This window comes from Nelusetta ayraudi, unplaced genomic scaffold, assembly GCF_046127955.1.
Source record: "Nelusetta ayraudi isolate G7.1 ecotype Tasmania unplaced genomic scaffold, CSIRO-AGI_Nayr_v1 ptg000033l, whole genome shotgun sequence".
NCBI classification, from domain to species: domain Eukaryota; kingdom Metazoa; phylum Chordata; class Actinopteri; order Tetraodontiformes; family Monacanthidae; genus Nelusetta; species Nelusetta ayraudi.
Window position 1 is genome coordinate 4,577,193 of NW_027466083.1, and position 25,084 is coordinate 4,602,276.

The window sequence follows — 25,084 nt, forward strand, 5'->3', positions numbered from 1 at the left end:
AATAAATAAATAATAATAATAAAAAAAGACTTAGGCCATTATTTTAATAGGGTGACGATATGAGACATTTTAGTACTGGCAACTGACATTGGACCTTTTATTTAAAGAAAACACTATAAACAAAATATTATGGATGCATACAAGATCCACCTTTACTTCTTTTTCTCCACAACAAGATGTGATGAAAATGAAGCCATTCATGACATTTGGCAGGGTGGTCTGATGCAGTGGGTCAGACTCACCTGCAGCCGAGGAGCATGTGACTGTGCTCTGTCAGGGATCATAACCTGGGGCGGAACGTGGGTGTGAGCCGGTTTTTCCATCAGCCAATCTGCACTGGAAAGTTCCCATCTCATGTGGACATGCATAAATGCAGAGCACAGCTGGTCCCCACTGGGAACCTGTGAAGAACATTTAGTGATGCAAAAACTGGTGCAGATGAGAATCTAAAATGAATGAATGAATGATTAACTGTATAAGATCACATGATGCTATTTCAATTGAATAATTAATACAATCTAATAATAAATAATACATTTTATTAGTAATGCACTTTACATTTGGGGTCAAATCTCAAAGTGCACAGTGACAATAAGAGCACGGAATCTCTGTGATCCTTGGGAAAAGAGGAACACAACACACTACAGTCCCAATCAGAATCAACTCTACATTATAGCAACTGCTGCTACATGGAAGTTTAGCCAATACGGACGGAATAAGATTGAGAACTTGTTTTGCCAAACAAGTATATTAAACTAAATATTTAACTTACCGACACTAGCTTAGCACTTTGTCAAACCAAGTAAAGCTTCACATGACCCATGTGCTAGAATGTTAAATAATACAAATAATTATTAAACACACACACACATACACAATTCTAAATTTAAGTGTACACACTATAAAACACAGAAATAAGTTGTATAACGTTATTTGGAATCCAAATTTTACAATATCTATAATTTGCCCGAGCAGGGGCTAAAGGTGTTTAGCATGGTTTAATACCGAAATGTAGTTATCAAATTAATTACAAATACCCCACCCCCATCCTCATTGAAGTAGTACATTTGAAATAAAGAGGAATCCAGCATGTCAGTTTTTTTTTCTTTTATAGAGAATTATATTGGTACAACCGAGGATCTGACTGGGCGGATGCGAGGCCAAACACTACAACCACAACTGCTCTTCCAACTAGCAGTGAACACAAAACGGTGAAAACGAGGAACACACTACAGTCATCGGAAACATCTCTACATTGTTTTACTTTCTTTTTGCAATTTCAACATATGGTTTAAAAAAATATACAAAGGTGTAAACATCACAAAAAATAACAGTTAATCTCTTTCAGTTGGAAAAAAACACAGGGAATGATTGATAATAATAATGACGATGATATCGGCAGGTAAAGGCTTTGCAGCATCCCCCCAGTCAGCATCAAACACAACATGAACAGACATAAGAGACTATTTACAAGAGTGATCCTTTTTCCTCCTCAACGTTCTTTTTTTCCTCCGTTCAAACTTTTTTTTTTTTCTACTTAATGTGGCAATCATCGTCACAATGCAACAATCCACAGTTGATGATACAGATGTACACATGTAGTGTGCATGTTGGTATATGCGAGTGTAACAGAAGGAGCATCGCCATATGAAAAGTTTAAAAAGTTCCGTGTCCATATTTCCTTTTTTTCCTCCCTACATGGTTCCTCCGGGACGTCAGAGTGGACGCTCGCTCTGTTTTTCCTCCGTCGCATCTGCCGCTCATCTTCTTCGCCCTGCGGCCTTCTTGCGACCCTTTGAGAAAAAATTAAAGCAAATTGTGTTTAGTCAGAACCTAAGTGGGAAGTGCGTTTTTTCTTATTTTCTTGACGTGTGATATGATTCATGTTCTTTTTTTGTACCCTTGGTGTTGGCTCCTCCTCCTGCTCCTCCTCCTCCTCTTCCTCTTCCTCTTCTGACTCGTCTTTAGCAGCAGCTGCCTTTGATCGCCCCCCCCGCCTGGAAGTCAATGCAGCAGAAAGGAAATATAGTGTAAAAAAAACCCCAAAAAAACATATATAAAATACAGTCCCGAGTTTATTGAGATGGTCAAATAATTTCCAAGTGTTGATAAATCTTACGTCGGTTTCTTGGCAGCTGGCTGAGCTGATTTGGGAGGACGGCCTCTCCTCTTCTGCGGCGTCGGCGTCGGCGTCGGCGTCTCCGTTGACTCGGTTCTGTTGAACCAAAGCAAAGTGTCACCGCAACAGAGTCCCAGAAGAATCTTCACGGACGAGGCCAACAATTCTTTTTCAGCTCACCCCTGCGACCGCCGCGACGTCCTGACTTGCCGCCCCGTCTTGGTCTTCAACTCCACGTTGTCGCCGCTCCTGTCGTCCTCTTCCTCTTCCTCCTCGGCCTCCTCCTCCGCCCTCTCCTCTTCCTCTTCCTCCTCCTCTTCCTCCGGCGGTGGAGCCGCCTTCTTCCGCCCCCTCTTGCCCTTGGCGGGCGTGTCCTGGTTGGCGGCGGCCGACTTGGGAGGCCGGCCCCTGCGCGCCTTCTTGGGCGGGCTGTTCTGCTCGTCCTCCGGCCGGTTGTCCTCGTCCCACTGGTCTTCAGACTCGGCCGCCGCCGTCGTGTTGGCCGCCGCCTTCTTGCGCCCGCGCTTGGGCTTGCTCTCCTGCTCGTCGCTGGAGGTCATGCCGCGCTTGCGACCGCGGGGTTTTTCAATGTCCTGCCACAGAAAAACACCAAACTCCTGAAGCTCGTTGCGTTGAAACTAGAATTATTACAACAAGAAGAGTATTTTCCTGATGGGAGGGATGGGGTGGGGGGGGAACAGCTCGAGACTTGATAATAATCATAACCATTTTGTATGCCTGTTGTGTTGATGTAATATAATGGGCAAATGGAAACCGATTAAAGGACAAGGCGATGTATGCAGAAGGTTAGGGAGGCTGTTATTGCACAACGAGTGCCTGTTAATCCCAGGCCGTCTTCAGTGCAGCAGGTGTTCGCACAGCTGAATCCAAACACGCGCCGGGGGTTTATGGCCGCCTTACCTAACTGGATCACAGCAACGAGACTATTCCCTCTTGTCCGTAACAACTGTGTTATTTCACTGAATGCTTTGTTTTCACGCAGCCAAACCGTAAAGAAACAATGAGTGTCATCAGCCATTTTTAGACTACATGTTTGCACAGATGTTTGTTTGTTTTTTTAAACCGTCAGCACACTCAAAGTAAAGTGTGTTCCTTAAAAGGTCCAGTTTGTAAAATTTGCCTTGATTCATGATTTTAATATTGACAAAACCTGAACATGTTGCCCATTTATAAATGAATACATGTGGACACAATAAAATGTATTTGGTTTTCCTACATAGAGCAAGAGTGCCAGTTAGTTGCCATCTTGCGCCACCATTTTCTTAGGAAGCCCACCTGACAGTGGCCTGAATACCAAACAATAACATGCAGTCAGGGGAGCTTCCTTAAAACGTTTCACACACTGGACCGTTAAAGGGAAATTTTTTTAAGCGTTAACGTATCAAAGGTTCTATTCAATCAGCCCTGAACAGTTACCTTGTCAGTGCTGTCGGCTCTCTTCAGTGTGATGTCTTCATTCTCACTGTGATCCATCTCTGTGCTGTCATGCCTGGAACACAGGAAATATTAACGGTTAATCATTTGTCACTTGGTGTCACACTTCCACTGTTCTTCAGTGCCTCGCTTCTTCTTCAGCCACGTGATGTATTTGGGTCACCGGCCTTCTCTGGGACGCTGGGATCAGGAGTTGGGAGAGGTCAGTGGGGGGGTACCTGGTCTTGCTGCGCTGCGGGGAGCCCGGGTTGGAAGAGGAGTCTTCGTTGCTGGTCGTCTCCATGCGAGACGCTTTGCTCTGGAGCGGTTTACCCGCCGAGGACAGCGGCTTGTTTACGGCGGCCAGGACGTTAGCCGACTTGGGCTGAGGGCGGCGGAGAAGAAGGGGTTGTTAGCTCGACGTTGGTTCCGTCGGTCGGCGGCGCGAGCGCTTGATCGATTTCATGGCTTACCTTTCCGGGCGTGAAGAAAGACTTCATTTCTGGCGGGAGGTAATTTTTTGTGTTGTTGAAATTCTACAAAGAGGCAAAACACGTTAACACCTCGCAGGAAAGGTGCTTATGCATCTTTCAAGAGATAACGAGGTTCTTCATCCGTCGATTTAAAAGCTCTCCTCCTCCACCCAGCGGCTGACGAGTGACTGAAGATAAAAACATTCTTCTCTGTGGAAACACCAACCTTGTCGGGCTTGGTGAAGAAGCGCGGGGGCAGCAGCGGGTCTTTGGGTGATTCCAGGCTGTAGGTGGTGCTCTTCGACATGATGATGTGCATGGCCACATCGCACACCGTGTACAGTTTCTACACACAGAGGAGCAGACAGACACACTGCATCACATTCTACATTCCACAGGTCATGTGTTCTATTCAACGCTGGTGTTTTGTGTACCTCGTTAGTTTTGGCATCGCTGACTGCCTGGGCATCTTTCGACTGTTTGATATTTTCCACCATTTTCCTGATTAAGGCGTGGCTGTTGTTCTCGTTCTTGGCCATGATGATCTCAAGGATGAACCAAAGAGCTCTGACAACGGAGGCAGAAGGCAGCGACAGAAGTTAGACTTGGAGCAATGCTTTCTTTTTTTTTTCTTTAATTCCTCACCATATGTAAATCCCTCTAGTTGTTGAATGAATAAACCCGGAAATGTTTGCTTTTCTGTGATCTGATCCACCGGCCATGTTTCCCACAGTGCACTCACTCTTTGATATCTTTGAGCTGCTCGATATCCTGGACTTTGACATAGTCTGGGTCGTGTGCGAGCAGGTGGATGGTGCATGGAATCACATATTCCGGCAGCAGGCACAACAGTTTGTCTGTCGGAGGACACACAAGAGCAAATGTGGCAGTTTTACCTGACAGCAGTAGTGCGAATGCGCTGCATGGAGTAAATTCTATCACAGCAGTCATTTCTTCCCACGGTAATTCAATATTATTGTAAATTTCCCCAATGTGGGATATATAAAGGCATTATATTCTAATCTATTAAATTGACAATACTGGTAATACAAAAAAATGTTCTAACACATGTTAAAATAATGATAATTAAAAAAAAAAAACATAATATCATTGTGTTGTTTGGGTGTTGCTGCTTCTTATTACACATTTGTCAACATGGACTCAAGTCTGTTTACCACTGAGGGCAGAGTGCTGTTTGAGGTACTCCCGGCGAATGTTGACGTTTTTCACCAAACACTGGCGAGCGTGAGCCCTCCTCTCCTTCACGGGGTCCTTGGCGCACAAGGCAAACACGGCCATGTACTCCGGAGGCAGGCGGAGGCGGCACAGGCCTCGGTTGAGCTTCTGGGAGAAACACTGTCGCACCTGGTAGCACTCGTCCTGCAGACGGGAGAGAAATCAAAGGCGTGCAATGAATGATTTGATTTTGCAAAATTAATAACGGGAGCAGAAAATTGAGATGCGACACAAGCGGGAGCTCGTGCGGGTTCTTACATTGATGACGAGAGCACACAGCTGGTACTGCTCTAGCGTGATGATTTCGTGGTAGCACGGCTCCTGCGCCAACTTGAGCAGGGCGCACGCCGCTGCCAGCCTCAGCCTCGACATGTCTGGCTTGCTGTGGTGATAAAAGACGAAGACATTAATCTTGGTACATACACTACCAGTCACACACCCTATGAATTCAAAATCTCTTCTTTCATTCTCGTGACTATTGACATTGCAGTTTCTCACTGAAGGCATCAAAACTATGTATGAACACACATGTAGGAAACAACGAGAGTATTCATATTTATATTCTTCAATAAAAAGCATATATAGGGTTATTTAATGTATTTTCTTTGCTGTATAATTACATATATCTTGCTTATATATTTGATGTCCTCAGTATCTATAGTATCAGCGCAGAAAGTTGTAAAGATTTTTTTTTTTTTTTTTTTTTTTTTTTAAATGCACGAGAAGGTGTCCAAAATCTTGACTGGCAGTGTAGATGAAGCATGACATCAATATAAAAAAAAGACACTAAAAACACAACATTGTTAACAACATATCCAAGCTGGTTAGGAGGCCGGTGCTTGAGTTATGAAGTGAAGTGCTGACGGTTTCTTTCTTTTTTTACCCCATTTTGCCTTGTTCAGTCAGATCTCCGTCACTGTGGAGGATGGCCGTCAGCATCCTCAGGGTGGAGTTGCCCGACTTGCTCTGGTTGTTTTTCACCCCCAGCAGCCACCTCACCATCAGCTTTATACCCTGGATCTGCACAGAGGAAGGGCAGAAAACACATTAGTGCCAGTGATTCCAGCAGGTCCTCGTGGAGACTGCGGACGAGACACACAAACCTTGGCCAGAGTTTCTGGGGACACTTCATCATCCGGCACCCAGAGTTTGGTCGTCTTTTTACCTGGGATCTGCAGACAGCACAGGAGAGGATGGATATTTTATTAATGCATATTGTGTGGGAGACTGCAAGTGGATATGAATGTTTCATATCATGTAAATACAACATTTGAATTATTGAATTATTTGAATTATATGGTCTTTATAATTGATATACACTACAAGTCAAAAGTTTGGACACAACTTCTTATGCAATTGATTTATTTTTAATCTTTACTACACTGCAGATAGATACTGAGAACGCCAAATACATGAGCAAGATATGAGTAATTATGCAGCAAAGAGAAACACGTTTAACTCTGAAGATGCTTTTTTATGAAAGGTGGCCATTCTGAAGAATTTAAATACAAAAATAGTTTTGAATTATTTTACACTTTTGTTTCCAACATAATTCCATGTGTGTTCATACGTAGTTTTGACGCCTCCAGTGAGAAACTGCAATGTCAATAGTCATGAGAATGAAAGAAAAGACATTCAATTCATAGGGTGTCCAAACTTTTGACTGTTTTTTACTGCATCGTTGTGGAAAACCCCAATCAGGGCCTGAAGTTGAGAATTGGCATTAGCTATAAACTCGACATGCATCATATCAGCTGCAAGCCTGTGACCACGTTTGACTGCACCGTCTCTGTCAAACCAATACATGAATACATAAAAATAAAATGACGAGGCTCATCACGACCAGTGTGGGCGTGACTTGGTGTGCGCACCCTGTCGTTCATGAGCAGGTCCTTCACGATGAAGTTGGCCACCAGGGATTTGAGTGGGGCGGCAAACTGCTCAGGAGCGAGCTGAGCCAGGTGGCCCAGCGTGGTCAGCGGCGTGATGAGCTGCTCCAGGTTGGCGGGATCCAGGCTCTTGTGCAGAGGCTACACACACACACACACACACACACACACACACACACACACACACACACACACACACACACACACACACACACACACACACACACACACACACACACACACACACACACACACGTTGGGTTACGAGCTCGAGCTACGCTTTCCGTTTAACTTGGTGTTTTCTTCAGGACTGACTGACCTCAAAGATCTGAGCAAAGTGCGTGTCCCTGTTGGTGAACATGGCGTTGATGCAGTGGATGGAGTACTTGGCCTGTCGTGGGGGTCCCCGCTTGGCTTTAGCCTGCAGTACCGGCAGCAAGACACTGAGGGGAGCCAGCGGGACAAGGACAGTTACAAAGTGCAGCGCGCCTGGAGAAAGTGTTGTCGAGTGAATGATGACAGCGGTATAAATGTGCAAGATTGGATCTGATGGTGTGTGTGTGTGACGCCGGCTGTCTGGCCGCGGAGTCGGAGCATTGATCAGGCGGCGGCGGCGAAACGTACGACTTGATGTGAGGGAAGCTCTCCTCCATCTTGCTGCCCGTGTTCCTGAAGATCTGCAGTGCGGCCTCGGCCACCTTCTCGTCGTCCATCTTCAGGCAGCCGAGGAGCGACTCGAACGTCTCCGCCGAGTGGAAGGACACCGGGTGCGTGAAGGAGAGCACCTGCGTGGGAGAGAAAGCGGCGAGTGAGGTCGAGCCGTGATCCCCACGGAGGGCTCAGGGCATCCCGGCGCTTGGCTTCACCTTGAGCAGCTCCAGTCCTGCCCTGATGGCCTCGTCCGTTGGGACCCCCTCCTCCTCATCGTCAGCAGTTCCATCTATAGATTTGTTCACCTGTTTTATCAGAGCACTGGAGGATAAAAAAAGGGATAAAAGCCGAGTCAATGCTGGCGTCGCTGGCACTTTTCACCGTTAAATATTTAACAGAGAGATAAACACACTCACTCACACACACACACATCTATGCACTCTACCTGATGGACTCTGTGTCGATGTGCACAGGAGCGATTCTCTCCAGCAGGAACTTGACCATCTCCAGAAAAGGGTTGCTGGGCTGTTTGGGGCTGCTGAGCTTTTTAGTGATGTCTCGCTGCAAAACACAAATAAAAACGACACATATCAGATACAAGAGAATACAGGGAGTCCCAAAAAAACACATCATTTCGCAGGCCAATCATTTTGGCAATTCTTGTTGAAATAACTAATAAATAATGTTCACAGAATGTATAGAAACAGATTAAGATTTTATATTTAATGTTTTATTTTTGTTCTGTTTTCAGGTTGAGCCATGCCGTTCACTCCCAAAGAGAAGTCATTTTGCGCCTTGGATTACGCGCGCCCACAGTCACCCAGTTATGACACAGCACACCCAGTGCGCATGCTGAACTCTTATGAAATCGGTCCCATAATAAACGTACGCTGTTCAACACCTAAACTGTTCAATTTCATTAAGTTGGACTCAGTGGTATTCAAAATAATAGCTTCTAAAATTATGTCAAATGTTTTTGGGACACCCTGTTTTATTAAGACTCATTTCCTCCTGGCTCAACGGGGCACCATCCAAGCTGGGGCATTACACATTGATTTGAAAAGCTGAAGCTGTTCTTTATGAAGCATCTGAGCCGGACGCAACGGCGGCAGCGGCAAGCAACAACAGCAGCAGTAGCAGCGGTAGCAGCAGCAGCAGCAGCAGCAGCAGCGGCGGCAGCGGCAGCAGCAGTAGTGACAGGGCCCAGAGTGAGGATTTTGGATTAAAACCGCATCAACATCTTCTAGAATTAATTTTGGATCTTGGAGCTTTTGAGGTCACAAGGATATAGAGGCATTTGTATTTTTATTTATTTTTGTCAGCCAGGCCATATCAGCTGCTTGCCTTGCTATTTTAATGCAGTTGATGGGATGTGCAGCATGAAAGCCAAAGAATAAAAATAAAAGTCGAACAAAGCAGGAGCAGGCGGGACATTAAACAGCCATAACTGAGCTCCAGTCGATGCCTGATGCCATAATTCATTGATCCTCGATGTACATACACACTCTACAGCCAGGGCTATACATCATGGATAATCACATTACAGCCTAAGCGGTAATACCACCATAATCAATAATTTATGCAGTCATGGTGTAAATCTTAAAACGGCATCACTGTGTGCATAGCGAAATGTATCACAAGTGAAAGCAGCCGCACTGATCCGCAAAGCACATCGATAAAGAAACGCTCCTTATTTAAATATATGCACTACTAGGCATAAAGAGTGATGTGGTAGTCATAAAACTGTAATGTAAAATGCAATTTAGATGTCCTCTAATCCAATTGTCTATAAATCACTGAAACGCGGTCTCCCTTTCTGAACTGCAGATACTTTTTCCACTTTCTTCTCTGGATAAGCAGCAGCAGCAGCAGCAGCGGAAGTCCAGGGTGACTCTGCACTTCAACCACGGCCAGTGTACGACACGTCGAGGCGGTCAAACTCACCACACAGACTTCGGCCTGCTTGCAGGAGCACGAGGGGCTGACCAGGGTCTCCAGCTGATCTCTGATTCGCTCGTCATCGTCCAGGACCTGAGCCAGCTTCTTGACAAAGTCCTGGGCCTTGCCAGGGTCCGGCAGGTTCCCTACAGTTCAACACAGGCAGGCAGACAGGCAGGAGAGAGACTCTGGTCAAGTCAAGGATGGTAGTTTTTATTATTTCCCATAGCTATGAGAACAAAACTGTGAATTCTGTGAAGTCCTTTTGACACTTGAGCAAACTTACTGGTGATGACCATGACTTTAGCAAAGACAGCCTTGCTAGACGCTTCTGACTAAACAGATAGAAAAGAGAAGAGGTAAGAAATGGAGACAAGCGTCGTCATCATCGTCATCATCATCACCATGTGTTTTAATCTGTTACCTTGGGTTTCTTGATCAGGTCCAGAAGGTCTTTGACGTGGTTTCTCAGCAGGTTCTGGCACTTCCACATCTCATTCAAGGCTCTGGGAGGAAAACAGGAAAGAAAAAAATGGCCTTTAAGCGTCTTTTCAATAGAGACAAACTGCAAAACATTTTTCTTTATTTTTGTTTTATTTATTAGCCTCGATCGTAAGCAGGATGACAACTTACTTGACAGCATATGGGTCCAGGGTAGCATACAGGTAGTAGAGACACTTCATCCTCTCTGTGGTCTCCAGGTTGTGGGGAACCATGTACTGGGCAAAAACCCGCTCCACCAGTAGCCTGTGTGCACAGAGAGAAAGGGAAGGGCGAGAAAAAGTGTTCAGCATGAGAGGAGAACACATGAGATGTTCTAAGCATTCAATGTCAGGTTGCTCATTGTGATTTTCTTGTAGGAGAATAAAGAATCCAAGTATCTATCTAAAAAGGTGATAGTACAGAACAGCGTGTTTTTTGCCTTTGGTTTGCTGCTGGGAGCAAGGCCACCCTGAGACAACCATTATTTCCAATGACTATTCCTGAAGGAATGATTATTTTGCGCACTGCTCCTTCAGTCTCCTTCTGTCACCCTCGACAGGCTCGCCGACATCCACAGTTAAGTCTTCACTCTTGACATTTACCATCCATCTCCTTCAGATTTGACCCCTCCTTGGGAAACTGGTGAAAGCTAAGGCTCGAATCATACCAGGACGGAGCAAAGTTCAGCATGTTCAGCCGTCTTCTTTTCACAACACTGAAATTTATAACCTTCTTCTTCATGGTAATAGAGGCTATTTGCCACTAAATGATCAAACAAAACTATTCAAATTGCAAACTAACTTAACACAAGTAAAACCACTGTACTGATAGTATATAATTACAACTCTTTTCACCTGTCAGTCACTCATATTTTACCACAAGCACTTTGACGTTGGAGCGGAAGTGAGCAAGCGGGGATGAATCGATGCGGGAAGTCTTTAGGTGATTCGTGTACAAAGCAAATCGCTCAAATCACTCAAGAGTAAAATCTGGAATGTTCACATCACAGAAATAGAGACTGCTTTCAAGCTGGAATTTGCTGAGCACACACCAATGACTAAATGCAGCGGCAGATACTCCAACACACAGGAAGTGCCTGTTACAACACACACTTTCCTGTTTGCAGCAGCTCCACGCTGCGGCGGGCCGCGAAGACCTCTGCCCTCAGACGCTGCTCTGCTCAAAGATCCAACACAGTGGGTTTTTTTCAGTGCACTGCAGCCTCGGCATGTGTGCAGGGACAGAAATAATAACACAACACCCCTATTTCACACCAGAAGCGTCTGCAGAGCGTCCGCGTCGACGCAGTGAAACGCGGCCACTAAAGTCAATGAGCAGGCTCACGCCAGGCGCAGAGCGCCCGCGTTTCAGAAGCGTCCCAGAAGCAGTAAAACGCGACCCGCTGGAAAAGAACGCCAGAGTTTATTCTTTGACGCTTGCCCCGTGTCCCTCCTGCGTCAATCGCAGCAGGTAGGATTGTTCAGACAGGAAGTCAATGGTATAAAAACACAAGTGGATCCGGTTGATTTTCATCATGATACACAATGTGCTGGATTTTGTATTTATATGTGCAGTCTTTTACTGTGAGACATCAACGCGACGCATCGGCTTCAACGCCGTTCAGGTCGGCCATCTTGCATGTATACTTTAAATACCTGCATTTTGCATGACGCCAGCAGTTCGGGTTATTATTATTTTTCATGTTCACACACATCGATACTTCGAGACACTGCTGGGACGGACAATAGAGTTTTGCTTCATTGTTGTTTTCTTTAAATACACGCGAAACGACCTGCGTTGTCGTGCGATCTTGCCATCCTCGCATGAACGGGTCGAGCCGCTGCGCGAGACGCTCTGCTCGGAAAACGCGTTCTGTGTGAGAGGCTGCTGGAGCGAAGCAGAGCGTCCACGCGGTCGCTCTGCTGACGCTTCTGGTGTGAAATAGGGGTAAGGGTTCTTTTCTATTTGGGGGTTCTATTAGGTTCAAAGCGAGGCCAGCAGCAGTGCGTCGTGCCGTCTGGCTCCTCAAATATCAAACCGTGTGAAGTGCCGAGGGAACTGCAGGTGGGGAACAAAACTGGGACCCCTTTTCTAGTTTCTCTGCTAAACCACTACGTCAAACAAACAGTCTGAGAATTTGCTTCCGGAAACTGCGTGAGGTTAACCTGATAAACCAAGACTGATGAGCGCTCACGCAGAGATCCGTCATTAATAAGACATGTGTGCGTTCAGCCGGCGGAGAATCACAAATTTACAAAACAGATCCAACTGCACAAGCAAAGAGCCTGCGGCACACAAGACGGATTAAATTCAAAGGGTCTGATCAGCATCTCTTAGCAAACAGTCGAGTCCTCTCTGTATTAGAACATTTCCAGCCTCGGGTGGCAAACATGCAATTGAAATTCATGTGGGCGGATTCGCCTTTCATGCATTTTTCAGCGCGGCCACGAGGAACACAAACCTGTCGTCGATGCTGTTCTGGTAGTAGATGTGGAGAAGCTTGTCTTTGATCCAGGAAATCTGTTTGGAGGCCTCCCTGCCTCCCTCCCCCTGCAGCGAATACTTCTTGTAGATGGATGCCAGGCCCATCATGGCCTCCTTACGGACGCGCCACTGCCGGGGAGCGAGACAAAAGGTGGAGCAATGTGACAAAACATTGAAGAAACAAACAAGAAAGACATTCGAGGTGCCGAGGTGCTCCAGCCACAAAGTAAATGGCACCGTCCACAACTGCAGCTGTGCTAAAGCTTCTCCGAGTGTCACAGCATCACATTAAAAACACTACACAAATTATCTAGAGCTTTAGCAGCTAATGCATTTATTTATTCTACTCAGGCTTCCCTCCGACACGGCCGTTCAAACACATGGAGGCGCTCCCACTCACCCTCTTGTCCAGGGTTCTCTCCTTGACGAAATTTAGCAACGCATCATTGACCAGGGACAAGTCTTTCTTGGCAGCGGTGACTATGGAGACGATGACATCGTGGCGGATGGCCTCCTCGGGGTCATGTGACCGGACCTTCAAATATTCTGGGAAAGGAAAGACAATGAAATAAGACGGCTGACAAACAGACGTTGTCCTGCGACACCGTCAGAATAACTCAACTACGCCGTCGCAGGATCCAGATTTTCAAGAAAACCTCAGCACTGACTGGACGCCGGCTACACAGAAGCACCGGATGTTTTTATCATTTATCATGACATGCATGAAGCGCTACCTGTGAGGTCTTTGGCCAGGTCTGGGTGGTTCATGAGGCAGTGACTGGCAAACTTGACGCACTCTAGCCGGATGGGGACGTGGATGTCGTTAAATCTATTGAGGAAAAGGTGAATCCAATGATCAGTAAATGCACCAGGTGACAATAAATGAATTAATAAATTGATACAATGGTTTCACTGCATTATGGTATACAATGTGCTATTTTGACATGTCCTTGTTAAAGTAAAAAAAAATGACACTATTTGAAAACAACATTTGCAGCATTTGTAAACCTTTTGTTTACAAGTTTAATCTTAAATTAAATCAGAATTCTAAAATGACATCCTCATGTTGTGCTTACAGTAAAAGCACCATGAGGAGGCTGATGCACAAGGCGAATTGTGCGTGCATAAATTGCGAGTGGTTCGCGACATTTCGGTCGACTACGTACGTGCTTGGTGTCAAACACAGCAGGTGCGACAACCATGCACGAAATTTTAGACAATAAAACACATCGGCAGACAGTCTGAAACCCACCTCCCCAGGTAACAATTCCACAGGGGTTTGTTCTGTGCAGCCATCTCCGAGTCCTTGGCTCCAAACATCTTAGCCAGCAGCTTCACCACCTGCAGCCTTTCATCGTTATCGTTACTCTGCAGGATGGAAAGGAAAGAAAAGAGAAGAGAGAGAGAAATGAGTGGCCATAATTTGTCCATGTTGTGCAGAGAAAGTCTTCCCGCACTAACGGAGATTAATCTGGTTACAATAAACCGTGACACAAGGACACAGCGGAGACAACCAGAAGCAAAGTCACAGAGTGATGAGGTCGGAAGGAGGGGGGGCGGGGGCGTGAGAGAAAAGGCTTCTGGGGAGAAACAAGCAAAAACGATAAAGATGAAAAGAGGAAGGGGGGGGGGGATAGAGAGGCAGTGGGGGGAGGGAGGCCGGGGGGAGTGGGGGTCCTTCGGGAGAGATTTTATCACAGCTATTATTTTTGAGGAGACAGCACTGATCTGCACTCCCCCTGAACAGTTAATGAGCGTTATCCATCAGCGGGATGCCTTTATGAGGCGGTGCAGGGGCAACATTATGCCGACTGCTTTATCGCTCTAATATGAATTGACAAACCTGCTGGGGAGGTGAAGGGGGAGGGGCCGAGGGTGGGCAGCAATGTGTAACTGTGCGGTTAAAATGCTCGACACATTCTGGCTTGTACATAAGGGCAAAGTGGCCGCCCCTTATTGCCATTGTCGCAGTCAAGTCCAATTCATCCACTCTGCAAGTTGGTGCACAACCAACACAACTGTTGGTTTGGTTTTTTTTGTAACCAATACTTTAATTGGAGGGCAAGTTGATGCTGCTGTGTTTGATGGATACCTTCAGCTTGAACTCGAGCTGCGGCAGCACTGACAACAACAGGTGGCTGTCGATGTTGTAGAGCTCCAGGATGAGGTCAAACACATGTTCGGACAGATCGCTGACCGACGTCTTGCCCAGCATCAGCACCTGGTTGAAGAACTGGCACAGGACAGAACACGACACTGGAGTCAGTCTGCAAACTCCCACACAGCAAAGATCTCTGCAAGCTACTCATACTTAAAAAAAAAAAAACAAACAAAAAAAAAAACTTTTATTTTGCTCAAACAAAAACAGCTTCTATGGTTGATACTACAGAATGCACAAAAAAATGCATTGAGTAGAAGTGTGTTTGAGAGAGACTCACGTTGGTGATGTAGGGCTCGATGGCCTGAGCCGTCCTCTTCAGCAGCGCTTTGGCCAGGTCATATGCTTGTTTATTCATATTCTGGTTTGGACACAGAAAATTGTTGTAAGTGTCAAGAGGTCAGAGAAGCACAAAACAGACAAAATGTGAAAAAAAACAGGGTTGAATGTTTTTGCTTTTTCACAATGATGAGCAACCTTAGGTCAGATACTTGACATGCACAGCAGTCTGTGTGGAAAGGCTGCAATACACATTCTGACCTGCAGGGGTCTCACTGAATTACAGGGTATGGAGGATAATGTTGCTTTCGCTTCACTGACATTATCAACTTACCACAGTGTCGGCACTTACTCACTCACCCCCCCCCCCCCCCCCCCCTGTGTGTGTTTATGTCCGAGTGTGTGCCACTTTGTCGTGACAGTGCACTCACTTTGTGCGCCGGCACCAGGTTGACCAACACCGTGTCCAGCAGCTCCTGCGAAACGGTGTCGCCCTCACAAATGATGGAGCTCATCAGGTCCACCATGTGCATGTGCACCTTCTGGTTGTGGCCGTTGCTGGAGAAACGAGGCGAGCAAACAAATCAGTGGTCACGGGTCTGCAAAGTGGCAGCAGTTATGCAGGAGAAAATGGGAGCGCGAATGAGGAGGTTTGCACAAGGCTTTTAAGCATTTAAATGAACTATTTCAGCATAAGAGGGAAGTCCTCCGTGAAAGTGTCTTGCTGAGGTTGGCTTCGCCCGCAGGTTTCCTGCACTGGCACCGATCACACACAGGGGGCAGTGTGCTCACAGCATTGGGCACAACAACATTAGTGGAAGCTTATCACTTGTTATCGCTGGTGTCATCACACGAGGAGTCTCATCACCCCCCCCCTCCATTCAGTGTGTCACTCACTCTGATTGCCAACCACTCAGGGAAAACAACACAAAGAAAAAAACAATTTGCGGTACAGTTTCCAGTGCAGACCCGAAAGAAAACATACAAGCACGTTGCTGTTGCAGTGGCAAAGAGCCAAACTGCACTGCAGCGTTCAGCCATGAAGGTTGTGGATGAGCTTCGGAAAATGATATTTAAAAAAAAAAAAAAAAAATCTGGCCATGAGCAGTAACAGACCACACCGTCATGGATATGTATAGGCATCCAACGCAGAGGTGGGCGTTTGCTTACTTGATGACTTGGAAAAGCGTTCTGTAGAGCTGCGTGAAGATCTCGTTGCTGTCTTCCAGCTCAAAGCAAATATTGTAGGACTTCACCCAGGCGATGTTCTAAAGACAGAACAATCAACATGGTGGAGAGAGCAATAATCACACAATCACAGAAAAAACACAATCACACACAAATTTAACAGTGAAAAACAAATAAATCACAACAAAATCCCCACCAAAATGAAAGGGGAAAAAGTCTCCATCTATATTAGTGTTGCTTAATTGTTTGTTGAAAACAGGATATCCCAGAGCATAATTAACTTTTAATTAGCCTGACTGTGTTGCTTGCACAAACACTCACTTTTCCCTGCAGAGTGAATATGAAACTCAGACTTAATTCAACAAAAACAGGAGAGAAACAAAAGAGCCCAACAATGACATCATTATCAATAAGCAATGTTCACACTGAGCTTGAGGGCGTCTCGGTTTACACTGAGCCAAGTTGCACTTTTGGTTAATACAATTATAGTAACAACTGCAGAAATGGCTGTGACAAATATTGTCAAAGCAGGAAGGAAGGTAGACTGTTGGATCTAATCAAGACTTTTTATGCAGCTTGTCATTTTTCCTTCTCATCAGATAAAAAGACGACTTGACGTTTATCTTGTTTGCAGCACAGCCGTCATCGCTGACAATTCCACAGTGCCTCCGGATGCATTTAGAGATGAGATCAGAATTTAAATGCACCCCAACTACTGCAGAAAAGCTCTGAGCCACACGCTCTGAGCCACACACACACACACACGCGCGCGCGCGTCATCACATACCTCCAGCAGATAGAAATATCTGTTGAACTGAGCACTTTTAGTATCTTCCAGTCCTTTGAGCTGTCTCGTGATAAACATGAAAATGTCCTGAGACGAGAGGGGGGAAAAAAAAAGAATAACAGTGAGCGAGAGCGAGGGCACGAGCACAAATGAGAGTGAAAACACGCAACCATTTGCAATCACAACAAGCAACGAGGTCCATCTGAAACAAGCACCGATCAACAGGACGCAACTGAGAGAAAGAGGTTTTCACAAATTTGTGATTTGTGCCACCATCTTGAGACACGAGGCACGTTTTCCAACCAAATGCCGCACTTGTTGCTGCGTGACAATTCAAAGCTACGCGCTTCTCCAACCGGAACAGAGGGATTCCGCTGTGACGGGGTCGTACCTTCAGCTTATCTGGGGAGGTGTACGGCGCCTCGGGGGCGTATATTCTGAAGATGTCGGCCAGGCAGCAGGCCACCAGCAGACGCACGTCCTTGTCGGGGTGTTTGAGGAAGAAGTCAGAGGCCAGGTGCAGGGCCAGGTTCAGGTAGAGCTCCTTCTCTTCTTCCGAGTCCTGGTCCATGTCCATGAAGGTCTTCACCACCATCTACGCCAAGTCATATTTACATATTTAAGATATTACTGAAGCATCAACATCAACAATTTGACCAATGGATTTTTGTGTCAGTCTTTTTTTTTCTTTTTTTTTGGGGGGGGGGGTTATTTCTATAGAATAAGTAGATATAACGTAAAGTGTTTGGTTAAATATCATAATGATTAAAAGCATCAACTGCTGCAACAATACATCAAAATTCCCAAAAGAAAAAACGGGTCAAGCCAATCGATCACAGTAGTTGTGGTAGATACTCTAGCAGCCCCTAACACCCCTCCCCCACACACACACCAATTTGTAAAACAACATTAACAAACAAAGGACACATAGGGTGCAGCAGAAGAGGCAGAATTTAATAAATTAAAAAAAAAAAAGTAGGACACCAACCTTGAGCCTGCGGACCATTTCCTCTTTGGAGATTTTATCAGAGATCTCCTTGACCCCCGGGGGGTAGGTCACCTTCCCGTCTGTGACTCGAGCTTTAGAGTGAGCCATCCTCTCTAGCTCTTCACTGCCTACGGAGACACACATGGACACACAGTGTGGTTGTAATAAACGGGAGAAACAGGAAAGGAGGAGAATCGGGCGACAGAGAGCAACAGAAGAGGCCGAAACAATGAGAGACTAGAGGCCAAAAATACAACCGTCAACCACCGAGGCCACAAAAAACCTTGACACTTGCGAAGCAGTGAGCAACAGAGACCTCTGAAATATTCAGCGAGGTATTCCTAGCACAGTAATTGCTTTCTAGTGGCTGAATAAATGATGAAATTGGTGCATTCAGGGAACAGGCCGACTTTTCATTGCGTGCTGTTGCTGCCATTGTGCTCGGCTTTTCATGACAGCAGCCACCGGACTGTCGGGATTCATACTGCAGTAAATAAGGCAAAAATATCAGCGTCCGTTTATTACAAACAAGTCAGATGCATTTGATTTTCTATCTTAACCCAAGCTGGGTTTTAAATTTTCAATGAAAATAATGTAACATAACGGCAAACTAAAGAGCATGAGAACACTTGAGGATGAATATTTGACAAACGCGGTTTGTCCATATTTCAAGCTGGCGGTAAAAGAACTCTTGGCGTCTTTAGTGAAAAAAATGAATGCGAGAGTGAAAAGCCTGCATGCAGCTGCACGGAGCGCTCCAAGGCAGATTATTGGTGGTGATCGTGGGAAGTTGCGTCCACCAAGTGAGACCGGCTCAACTTTTCAATCAGCGCGCAGCAGCTGCCACCTTCACCCTTTAACCATCTCCACCAATGCAAACAACATGATTCTCCACTCAACGGTGTGATAAAACCTGTTGTGACCTTCCTCTGTAGTTCATTTGAGGAAAAATGATAATAACAATCAGAGCCTATCTATTGAAATCATCGTCCTTGATGTAGGGCGTCAAACTCTGTCAAAAGGTTCATCAATCACCTCAACTGAAGACAAAAACTTACACTGAAGCCAGAGTTTGCTTATGATATTCTTCTCCCTGCGCTGAGTGAGGATGAGACACTTTGAGCAACAGTGTATGTGGCTCCTGTTTTTCCTGCCTTGTCTCGTTTCATCTCGTCTCAGGGAAAAAGGCTCCAAACCTCCGGGAGAGGCGTCTTTGCGAGGAACCTCCGCTGAATGAGCAAACAGCCGCTGCCGCTGCTGCCTCGTGCACGAGTTGTGCCGCTTTAGTCGCGGAGGCGGAGTTAATTATTATAAAGCTGAGCGGGTCAGTAGGTCTGAGCGCAACAAGCCAGGCGCTCGCTGGGTCTTGATTTAAAGATCGTTGCCAATCTGTGTGTCAAGCATCAAGCAAAACATTATAATTTTTTTGCAGATGCACGGCAGCTCAGTCAACACTTCAAAAAAAAAGACAGAAAGAAACGTTCTCTCTCTCTCTCACGCACGCGCACACACACGCGCGCGCGCACACACACACACACACACACACACACACACACACACACACACACACACACACACACACACACACACACACACACACACACACACACACACACACACACTGGCAGGCTGCCAAATTGCTCTGTTCTGACCTTCTTTTCCACCCCACAGCTGCTGCCAAATGTGAGGCCGTCTCTCTCCCTCGGCCTGCCACACACAGACCAATCCAGCGGGACGATTTCTCGACCCGTGGAGGCAGGCGGGCGGGCCTTGGGGAAACGGTCCACAGGGGCAATATTTCACTTTGAAACAGAAACAGCAGTAAATAATCGCCCGACCGTTGCCCAACCAAAATAAACCTCTTAAACACGGACCACTTTGAAACGGCCTGCGGTTTATCGCAGCAAAACACATCCAGACCCCCGACTGGGGTTTCTGTGAGCCGTTGCCTCAGCTCCTCCAGCTGCCCCCCCAACACACCAACACCCCCAACATAAGAAGACGAGCACTTTCCCCCCCCAAACTAATCTGAGCATGGACACAGAAAGCCTTTTGTCTAAAGCATGCGGGTGATCACCAGAGACAGATTACTGCCGACCGGACGCCGATTGTCAGGAGGGCCCAACTCGAGAACCTCAACACACACAAGCGGCAAGAGAGGCAAAGAACTAAAGTCGGATCTTGGTCAAAGTGCTTCTTTCCTGGATGAAATTACACAAAATGGGCATTTACCGCAGGCAGGCGGGGAGGCACGTCCAAGCTGGGGAGCGTTCCAGAAACAACAGTAAACAAGGGGAAGGAGGGATTGAACTCCAGCCAGGGGTTATGAGAACGAGACAGGCGAGGTAAATCTCGGAAGAAGCAACACCAGAAGGCAAGTAGGTGGGAAATGAGTTCTAAAATAAGACGGCGCTGACTAAAATTGTTTAAAGCAATCGGCCAGTGCGAGTTCCTTTCTACAAGCAACAACATCGAAGGCTTTCATGTGGCTTTGTAGTGAGAAGAAAAGGCAAAATCAAAAACAATGCATCACTCATCTTTACTCAGAAAAAACTCTGTGGAAAACTCTCTACTTTGTACAACCATAATTTTGCTTTGACCAAATAATTACCAAAAAGCTTTTAGTAAAACTACTTTTTAAAAGATGATTTCAGTTATATGAAAAGAAATAATGTCACTACAGCAATGATGGATTCAATGTAAAGCGCATTGAGCTGTATTTTTATGCATGAAGGTGCTAAACAAAGAAGTTAGTATTGTAGTAGTTAGCAATATCATTGATAGTAGTAGTAATGCAAGTAGCATTAGTATTATTAGTAGTGCAGCAGATTCAGTTCAATGGTGGGAAACAAAACACACCAATCTCTGCAGTCAAAATGCAAGGCAGCAACACTGACAAACTAACGAGTTCCAATAGTGCAGCTTTCTATTAGCCACGATAAACTCAGATTAGCATGCGTAATCAGCTCACCCCGTCTAATCAACATGTTGCCTGTTGACTGACTCGTGTGTACAACGCCGATGGGTCCCACGCTGCGAGCTGTCAGAACAAATTCGCCGCAACACTGCAGGTTTTCCCTTCCAATTTACCAGTACCGCGTACAACAATAACACGCGTTACAATACCCTGACATCGGCTAGGAGCTTCGGCTGCGAGCGCTGCACGACGGCGAATGGAACGCTGACATCATTCTCATCAGTATTATAACAATAATTGTATTATCATGACCGAGAGCCGTGGTGCTTGGAAGGATGCAAACAATGAATCAACTGATAAAAACACTCTTTACTGAAGAAGAGAACTAGACGTTACCTCAGTCTGGGTGATGAAAGGAGGAATGCGCCTTCAACAACAAACACCAGTTTCGGATCTAAATGAAAATTCACCATCGATTGTATATCGGGGTCATTTGTGGGATCGAGTTAGCATTACGAGGCTAGTGGCTGGACTGACGAGGAGGCGTTTCGTGGATGCAATCGCTGCTAGAGTTATTGTTATGGTACACAGCAACATGTCGAGGCCAGGCTCAGGCTTCTCACTCACAAGCCAGACCTCTTTCTGCCTTGTTGCCGACGGTCGGAGGCTGCTTCGCTTAGCCGCCGCTAGGCTAGCGACTAGCGCAGCCGAGCTAACGCTAGCAGCCGAAAGCTCAGTGACAGAAGGCGGACAGGGAGTAACGTTGCACCGCGCCGACCACCGGGCTAACTGCCGCTACATTGACAACGGCAGCCCAACTTTAGTCACGCAGCCGAGTTCAGTCGTCTCTTTGCAATGCTGCGTGGACACGGTGGCTTTACAAACATGTCCGTGTTCTTTTTTTCTTTTCTTTATTTTTTAGCTACCCCGAATATTTTCTTTAGCGGAGCACAGGAGCGATTCGAGCAGCGCTGCGAATCGGACTCGGCTCCCGAGAACACTGGCGAGCCAGGCGGGCTGCACTCCGCCTTGTGAAGGCTCTTTTAGCCAGCTTTCCTCCGAAGATCCGTCCCGACTCCCACCTCGGACTTTATTTTTTAAAATGTCGTCACAAAATACCTCCGCATTCGATCCAAAACTGTGCCAATTTGTGAATTTTCTTACCCGCTACGGTGAATTGTGATCAATCGTGTCCTCCTCTGCAGCTCCAAAATGGCGCCAATATGTACAGCTTTAGTACCCATGGGTGCAAAACCATCTTTGGACTTTTAGCGCCACCTATAGAGAGAACCCAAGTATGGTTAGCAAGTGCCCTCAAGGAGTGTGTGTGTGTGTGTGTGTGTGTGTGTGTGTGTGTGTGTGTGTGTGTGTGTGTGTGTGTGTGTGTGTGTGTGTGTGTGTGTGTGTGTGTAAAGGGGGGGGGTATTGTCCCTTTATCTGATCGCAATACCTGATGTCTGGACAACAGGATTATTATTTTCGGCCTATGCTGACATCAAAGCAAATAGAAGACACTCGTGCTCCAAAAACAATAAAGAGTAGCCTTATCCATAAAACATTTTTGTCAGACTTCCTCTCATAAACTTTGTTAATCGAGGATTTTTATCCTGCATCAACATTTACTCACCACCTATAAATCTTAGACATAGCACACTAGGAACAGGAATACAATTATGTTAATATACATTAAGCCTGACTGCTTCTTTAATGAGTTCCTGGTATTGTAAATCTAATAGCTATTTATATCTATTCAAAATGATTCATGTATTTCATTAGGTGAGTTTTCAACTTTTGTGAAGCAACTTTCCTCAAATTGTCCCTTGACAAGACTGCGCCACTGCTGAACGCCATTATGTCATTTCATAGCGTTCGTATTTAACAACGCACCGTTCTTTTATTATGCCAGTCACTGGGACATTAAAAGACAGTGATATCATCTTCTTGCCCTGCCTCTTTAATAGCTGGCTATGAGGCCTATGTCGGCTGTAGGGGGCGCCCCAGCATTAGGGAAACGCAGCCCTGTTAGCCTCTGCTAAGCAGGGAAGCTTTTCCCATTTCTTCCCTCATTTGAATGCAAAACTTTGACATGTGATACATCTGTACTAGAGAGCAATCCAAGCAGTTTGCAGCTTTTTTTTTTTTTTTTTGCTGTGAGATTTCACAGAAAGGAGATTAAGAATTTGCAACATAAACTTTAATTTACTTACAAATAACTCCATAGAGTTACACAGATAAATGAATCGGTATCGTGAGAATAATAAAATGTGAAGACTCTTGAGTTTTCCCCTCTCTTATATTTATATATATTTTTATTATTATTATTATTATTAATACAATGGCAGCTCAATCGGAGCCTACGCACCCCTGTTCTTAATCAGCCAATTAGTGCTGAGCCACAGGAAGTTTAAACCGCAGTAGAAAACTCTTCGACCGGCTTCATGGCTCCAGTATGGAGAGGTTCCCGTCCGCGTTCTCTCCGTACACCGCCAACGCCGTGTGCGCTGCCCCGGTTCCGGACAGCGGCTGGGCGAAGAGGCAGGGCCGCTTCCTCGCTCCGCCGGGCCTCAACTACCTGGAGCTCTGCAAGGCCATCATCGCGCAGGTGAACCCCGGTGCGAACGCTTCGCTCCGGAGGGCGCACACCAGGGAGTGCGGCGTGCAGGTCAACGCCAAAGTGGACAAAGTGGTACAGTGTTCGCTGGGGCCCAAGACGCTGTTCTGCCAGGAGGAGGGCGACCACCAGCACCAGGGCTCTCCGGGCTCTCCGCACGGGAGCGCGGATGGGTGCGTGAAGTTGCTGTGCAGCACGCCGCCGACACCGCAGCCGAACAACGTGCGTTTCCTCAGGCCCGTTTCCATCTACTCGCCGGCGTTCGACCGCAGGCCCAAGAAGCTGCGGGACGACGCGGAGGTGCCCGAGCAGCACGGTGGTGATGAGAGTGACGAGGCCGCTGAGGATGAAGACGGGGAGCTCAAAGCGACTTCCCGCCGCACGCAAAGGGGGTCCAAATTCCAGGTGGGCGGATTGGACCAAACCACGCTTTAAACGTCAAATGTGCAAAATCCAATTTTCCACAATTTAACCTGCGAATGAATTTATCAGAAATACCAATAAGCCTTTCTTTTTTTTTTGTTGGCTCCAGATTTCAAATATGTGCCAAAATATAGGGCAAGTAATCTACACTTTGTGACGTCACAAAGAACAGCCACAACCAAGTAAAGTCATTATAAAAGCAGTATCAACAAATGCAAAATTTAGTTTCTGAAGAGTAGCAAATTTGTCCAATAAAGACTAACAAAGATGATCTCCCCCCCCCTCTCCTCTAGTTCCTGGAGCAGCGGTATGGCTTTTTCCACTGCAAACAGTGCAGCATCCGGTGGGAGAGTGCTTATGTGTGGTGCATCTCTGGAACCAGTAAGGTCAGCTGGCGCCTCACTGCACTCTGTGTCAGTGTGCAACATGGATGCACTGACCATCTTTGGCAAAGTCCACTCTCACAATGCGCCCTTCCCATTCACACCAGGTGTACTACAAGCAGCTGTGCCGGAAGTGTCAGCTGGGGTTCAACCCCTACAGAGTGGAGTCCATCCTCTGCAAGGTAACTTAACTTTGTTTGCTTATACAAAAGAAAAGCACGACCCTTGTTAGGTTTTGTGTTTTTGTTTTGGACACTGGACTTGTCGGGGTGACTCCATGTCTCCTCTGACCTGTCCTTAGGGCTGCTCTCAGACGTCCTGCATCTGTGAGAAGAAGCAGAGGCACATCAACATGAAGAAGCCCCATCGCCAGGACCTGTGTTGTCGCTGCAAAGGCATGAAGCTGTCATGCGACGCCACCTACAGCTTCAAATACATTGTCTGAGCGGCACCACTCATCCGACCCACCGGCTCTGGGATCAGTCGTTCCCTAACTTGTACGTCATGGCACTTGTCGGCTGTTGGGTTCCTGGCCGCATCACAAGCGGAAGTTGCCTCCAGTAACAGACTTGAAGTGACTCGTTTATTCTCCTGCCAGGTTGTTTATGAGAGCCAACTTCAACCTGCCTGGCGGTCCCCTCTG

The 25,084-nt window shown here is 46.4% G+C and overlaps 2 protein-coding genes across 4 annotated transcripts; one reads left to right on the plus strand and one right to left on the minus strand.

Annotated features, from left to right (window-relative positions):
- Positions 1 to 1,092: 1,092 nt before the first annotated feature.
- On the minus strand, positions 1,093 to 22,327 carry pds5b (PDS5 cohesin associated factor B). Of its 3 annotated transcripts, none has more exons than XM_076031766.1 (35): positions 22,189 to 22,327; positions 18,108 to 18,235; positions 17,511 to 17,714; positions 17,120 to 17,206; positions 16,315 to 16,412; positions 15,576 to 15,702; positions 15,146 to 15,226; positions 14,800 to 14,940; positions 13,960 to 14,075; positions 13,442 to 13,536; positions 13,108 to 13,253; positions 12,685 to 12,836; positions 10,374 to 10,487; positions 10,165 to 10,246; positions 10,027 to 10,075; positions 9,747 to 9,886; positions 8,248 to 8,363; positions 8,018 to 8,123; positions 7,776 to 7,936; positions 7,471 to 7,594; positions 7,134 to 7,292; positions 6,366 to 6,434; positions 6,146 to 6,282; positions 5,521 to 5,644; positions 5,202 to 5,406; positions 4,769 to 4,883; positions 4,461 to 4,593; positions 4,253 to 4,372; positions 4,027 to 4,089; positions 3,793 to 3,938; positions 3,557 to 3,629; positions 2,300 to 2,712; positions 2,120 to 2,215; positions 1,901 to 1,997; positions 1,093 to 1,793 (listed from the first exon to the last, which is right to left on the minus strand). In XM_076031766.1, the coding sequence occupies exons 2-35, from the start codon at positions 18,213 to 18,215 to the stop codon at positions 1,761 to 1,763; spliced, it is 4,230 nt and encodes a 1,409-aa protein (XP_075887881.1). In that variant the 5' UTR covers positions 18,216 to 18,235; positions 22,189 to 22,327; the 3' UTR covers positions 1,093 to 1,760. The 3 variants fall into 3 exon arrangements, with proteins under 3 accessions (XP_075887881.1, XP_075887882.1, XP_075887883.1); XM_076031767.1 differs by lacking the exon at positions 22,189 to 22,327 and adding an exon at positions 21,421 to 22,003; XM_076031768.1 differs by lacking the exon at positions 22,189 to 22,327 and adding an exon at positions 19,760 to 19,895.
- Positions 22,328 to 23,330: 1,003 nt separating this feature from the next.
- Positions 23,331 to 25,029, plus strand: zar1l (zygote arrest 1-like). Its single transcript, XM_076031769.1, has 4 exons — positions 23,331 to 24,040; positions 24,352 to 24,444; positions 24,549 to 24,623; positions 24,743 to 25,029. Exons 1-4 carry the CDS (start codon positions 23,474 to 23,476, stop codon positions 24,884 to 24,886), a joined length of 879 nt encoding a protein of 292 aa, XP_075887884.1. The 5' UTR covers positions 23,331 to 23,473; the 3' UTR covers positions 24,887 to 25,029.
- Positions 25,030 to 25,084: the final 55 nt, after the last annotated feature.

What these genes read in the sequence shown, in the direction of transcription:
- zar1l (XM_076031769.1), top strand. Translation starts at nt 23,474, where the DNA reads ATGGAGAGGTTCCCGTCCGCGTTCTCTCCGTACACCGCCAACGCCGTG. An exon ending in AAAGGGGGTCCAAATTCCAG is followed by an intron (nt 24,041 to 24,351) that starts GTGGGCGGATTG and finishes CCTCTCCTCTAG; the next exon opens with TTCCTGGAGCAGCGGTATGG. An exon ending in TGGAGTCCATCCTCTGCAAG is followed by an intron (nt 24,624 to 24,742) that starts GTAACTTAACTT and finishes ACCTGTCCTTAG; the next exon opens with GGCTGCTCTCAGACGTCCTG.
- pds5b (XM_076031766.1), bottom strand. Translation starts at nt 18,215, where the DNA reads ATGGCTCACTCTAAAGCTCGAGTCACAGACGGGAAGGTGACCTACCCC. An exon ending in TGGAATTGTTACCTGGGGAG is followed by an intron (nt 13,537 to 13,959) that starts GTGGGTTTCAGA and finishes TTTCCTCAATAG; the next exon opens with ATTTAACGACATCCACGTCC. An exon ending in CAGGACTGGAGCTGCTCAAG is followed by an intron (nt 7,937 to 8,017) that starts GTGAAGCCAAGC and finishes TCTCCCACGCAG; the next exon opens with GTGCTCTCCTTCACGCACCC.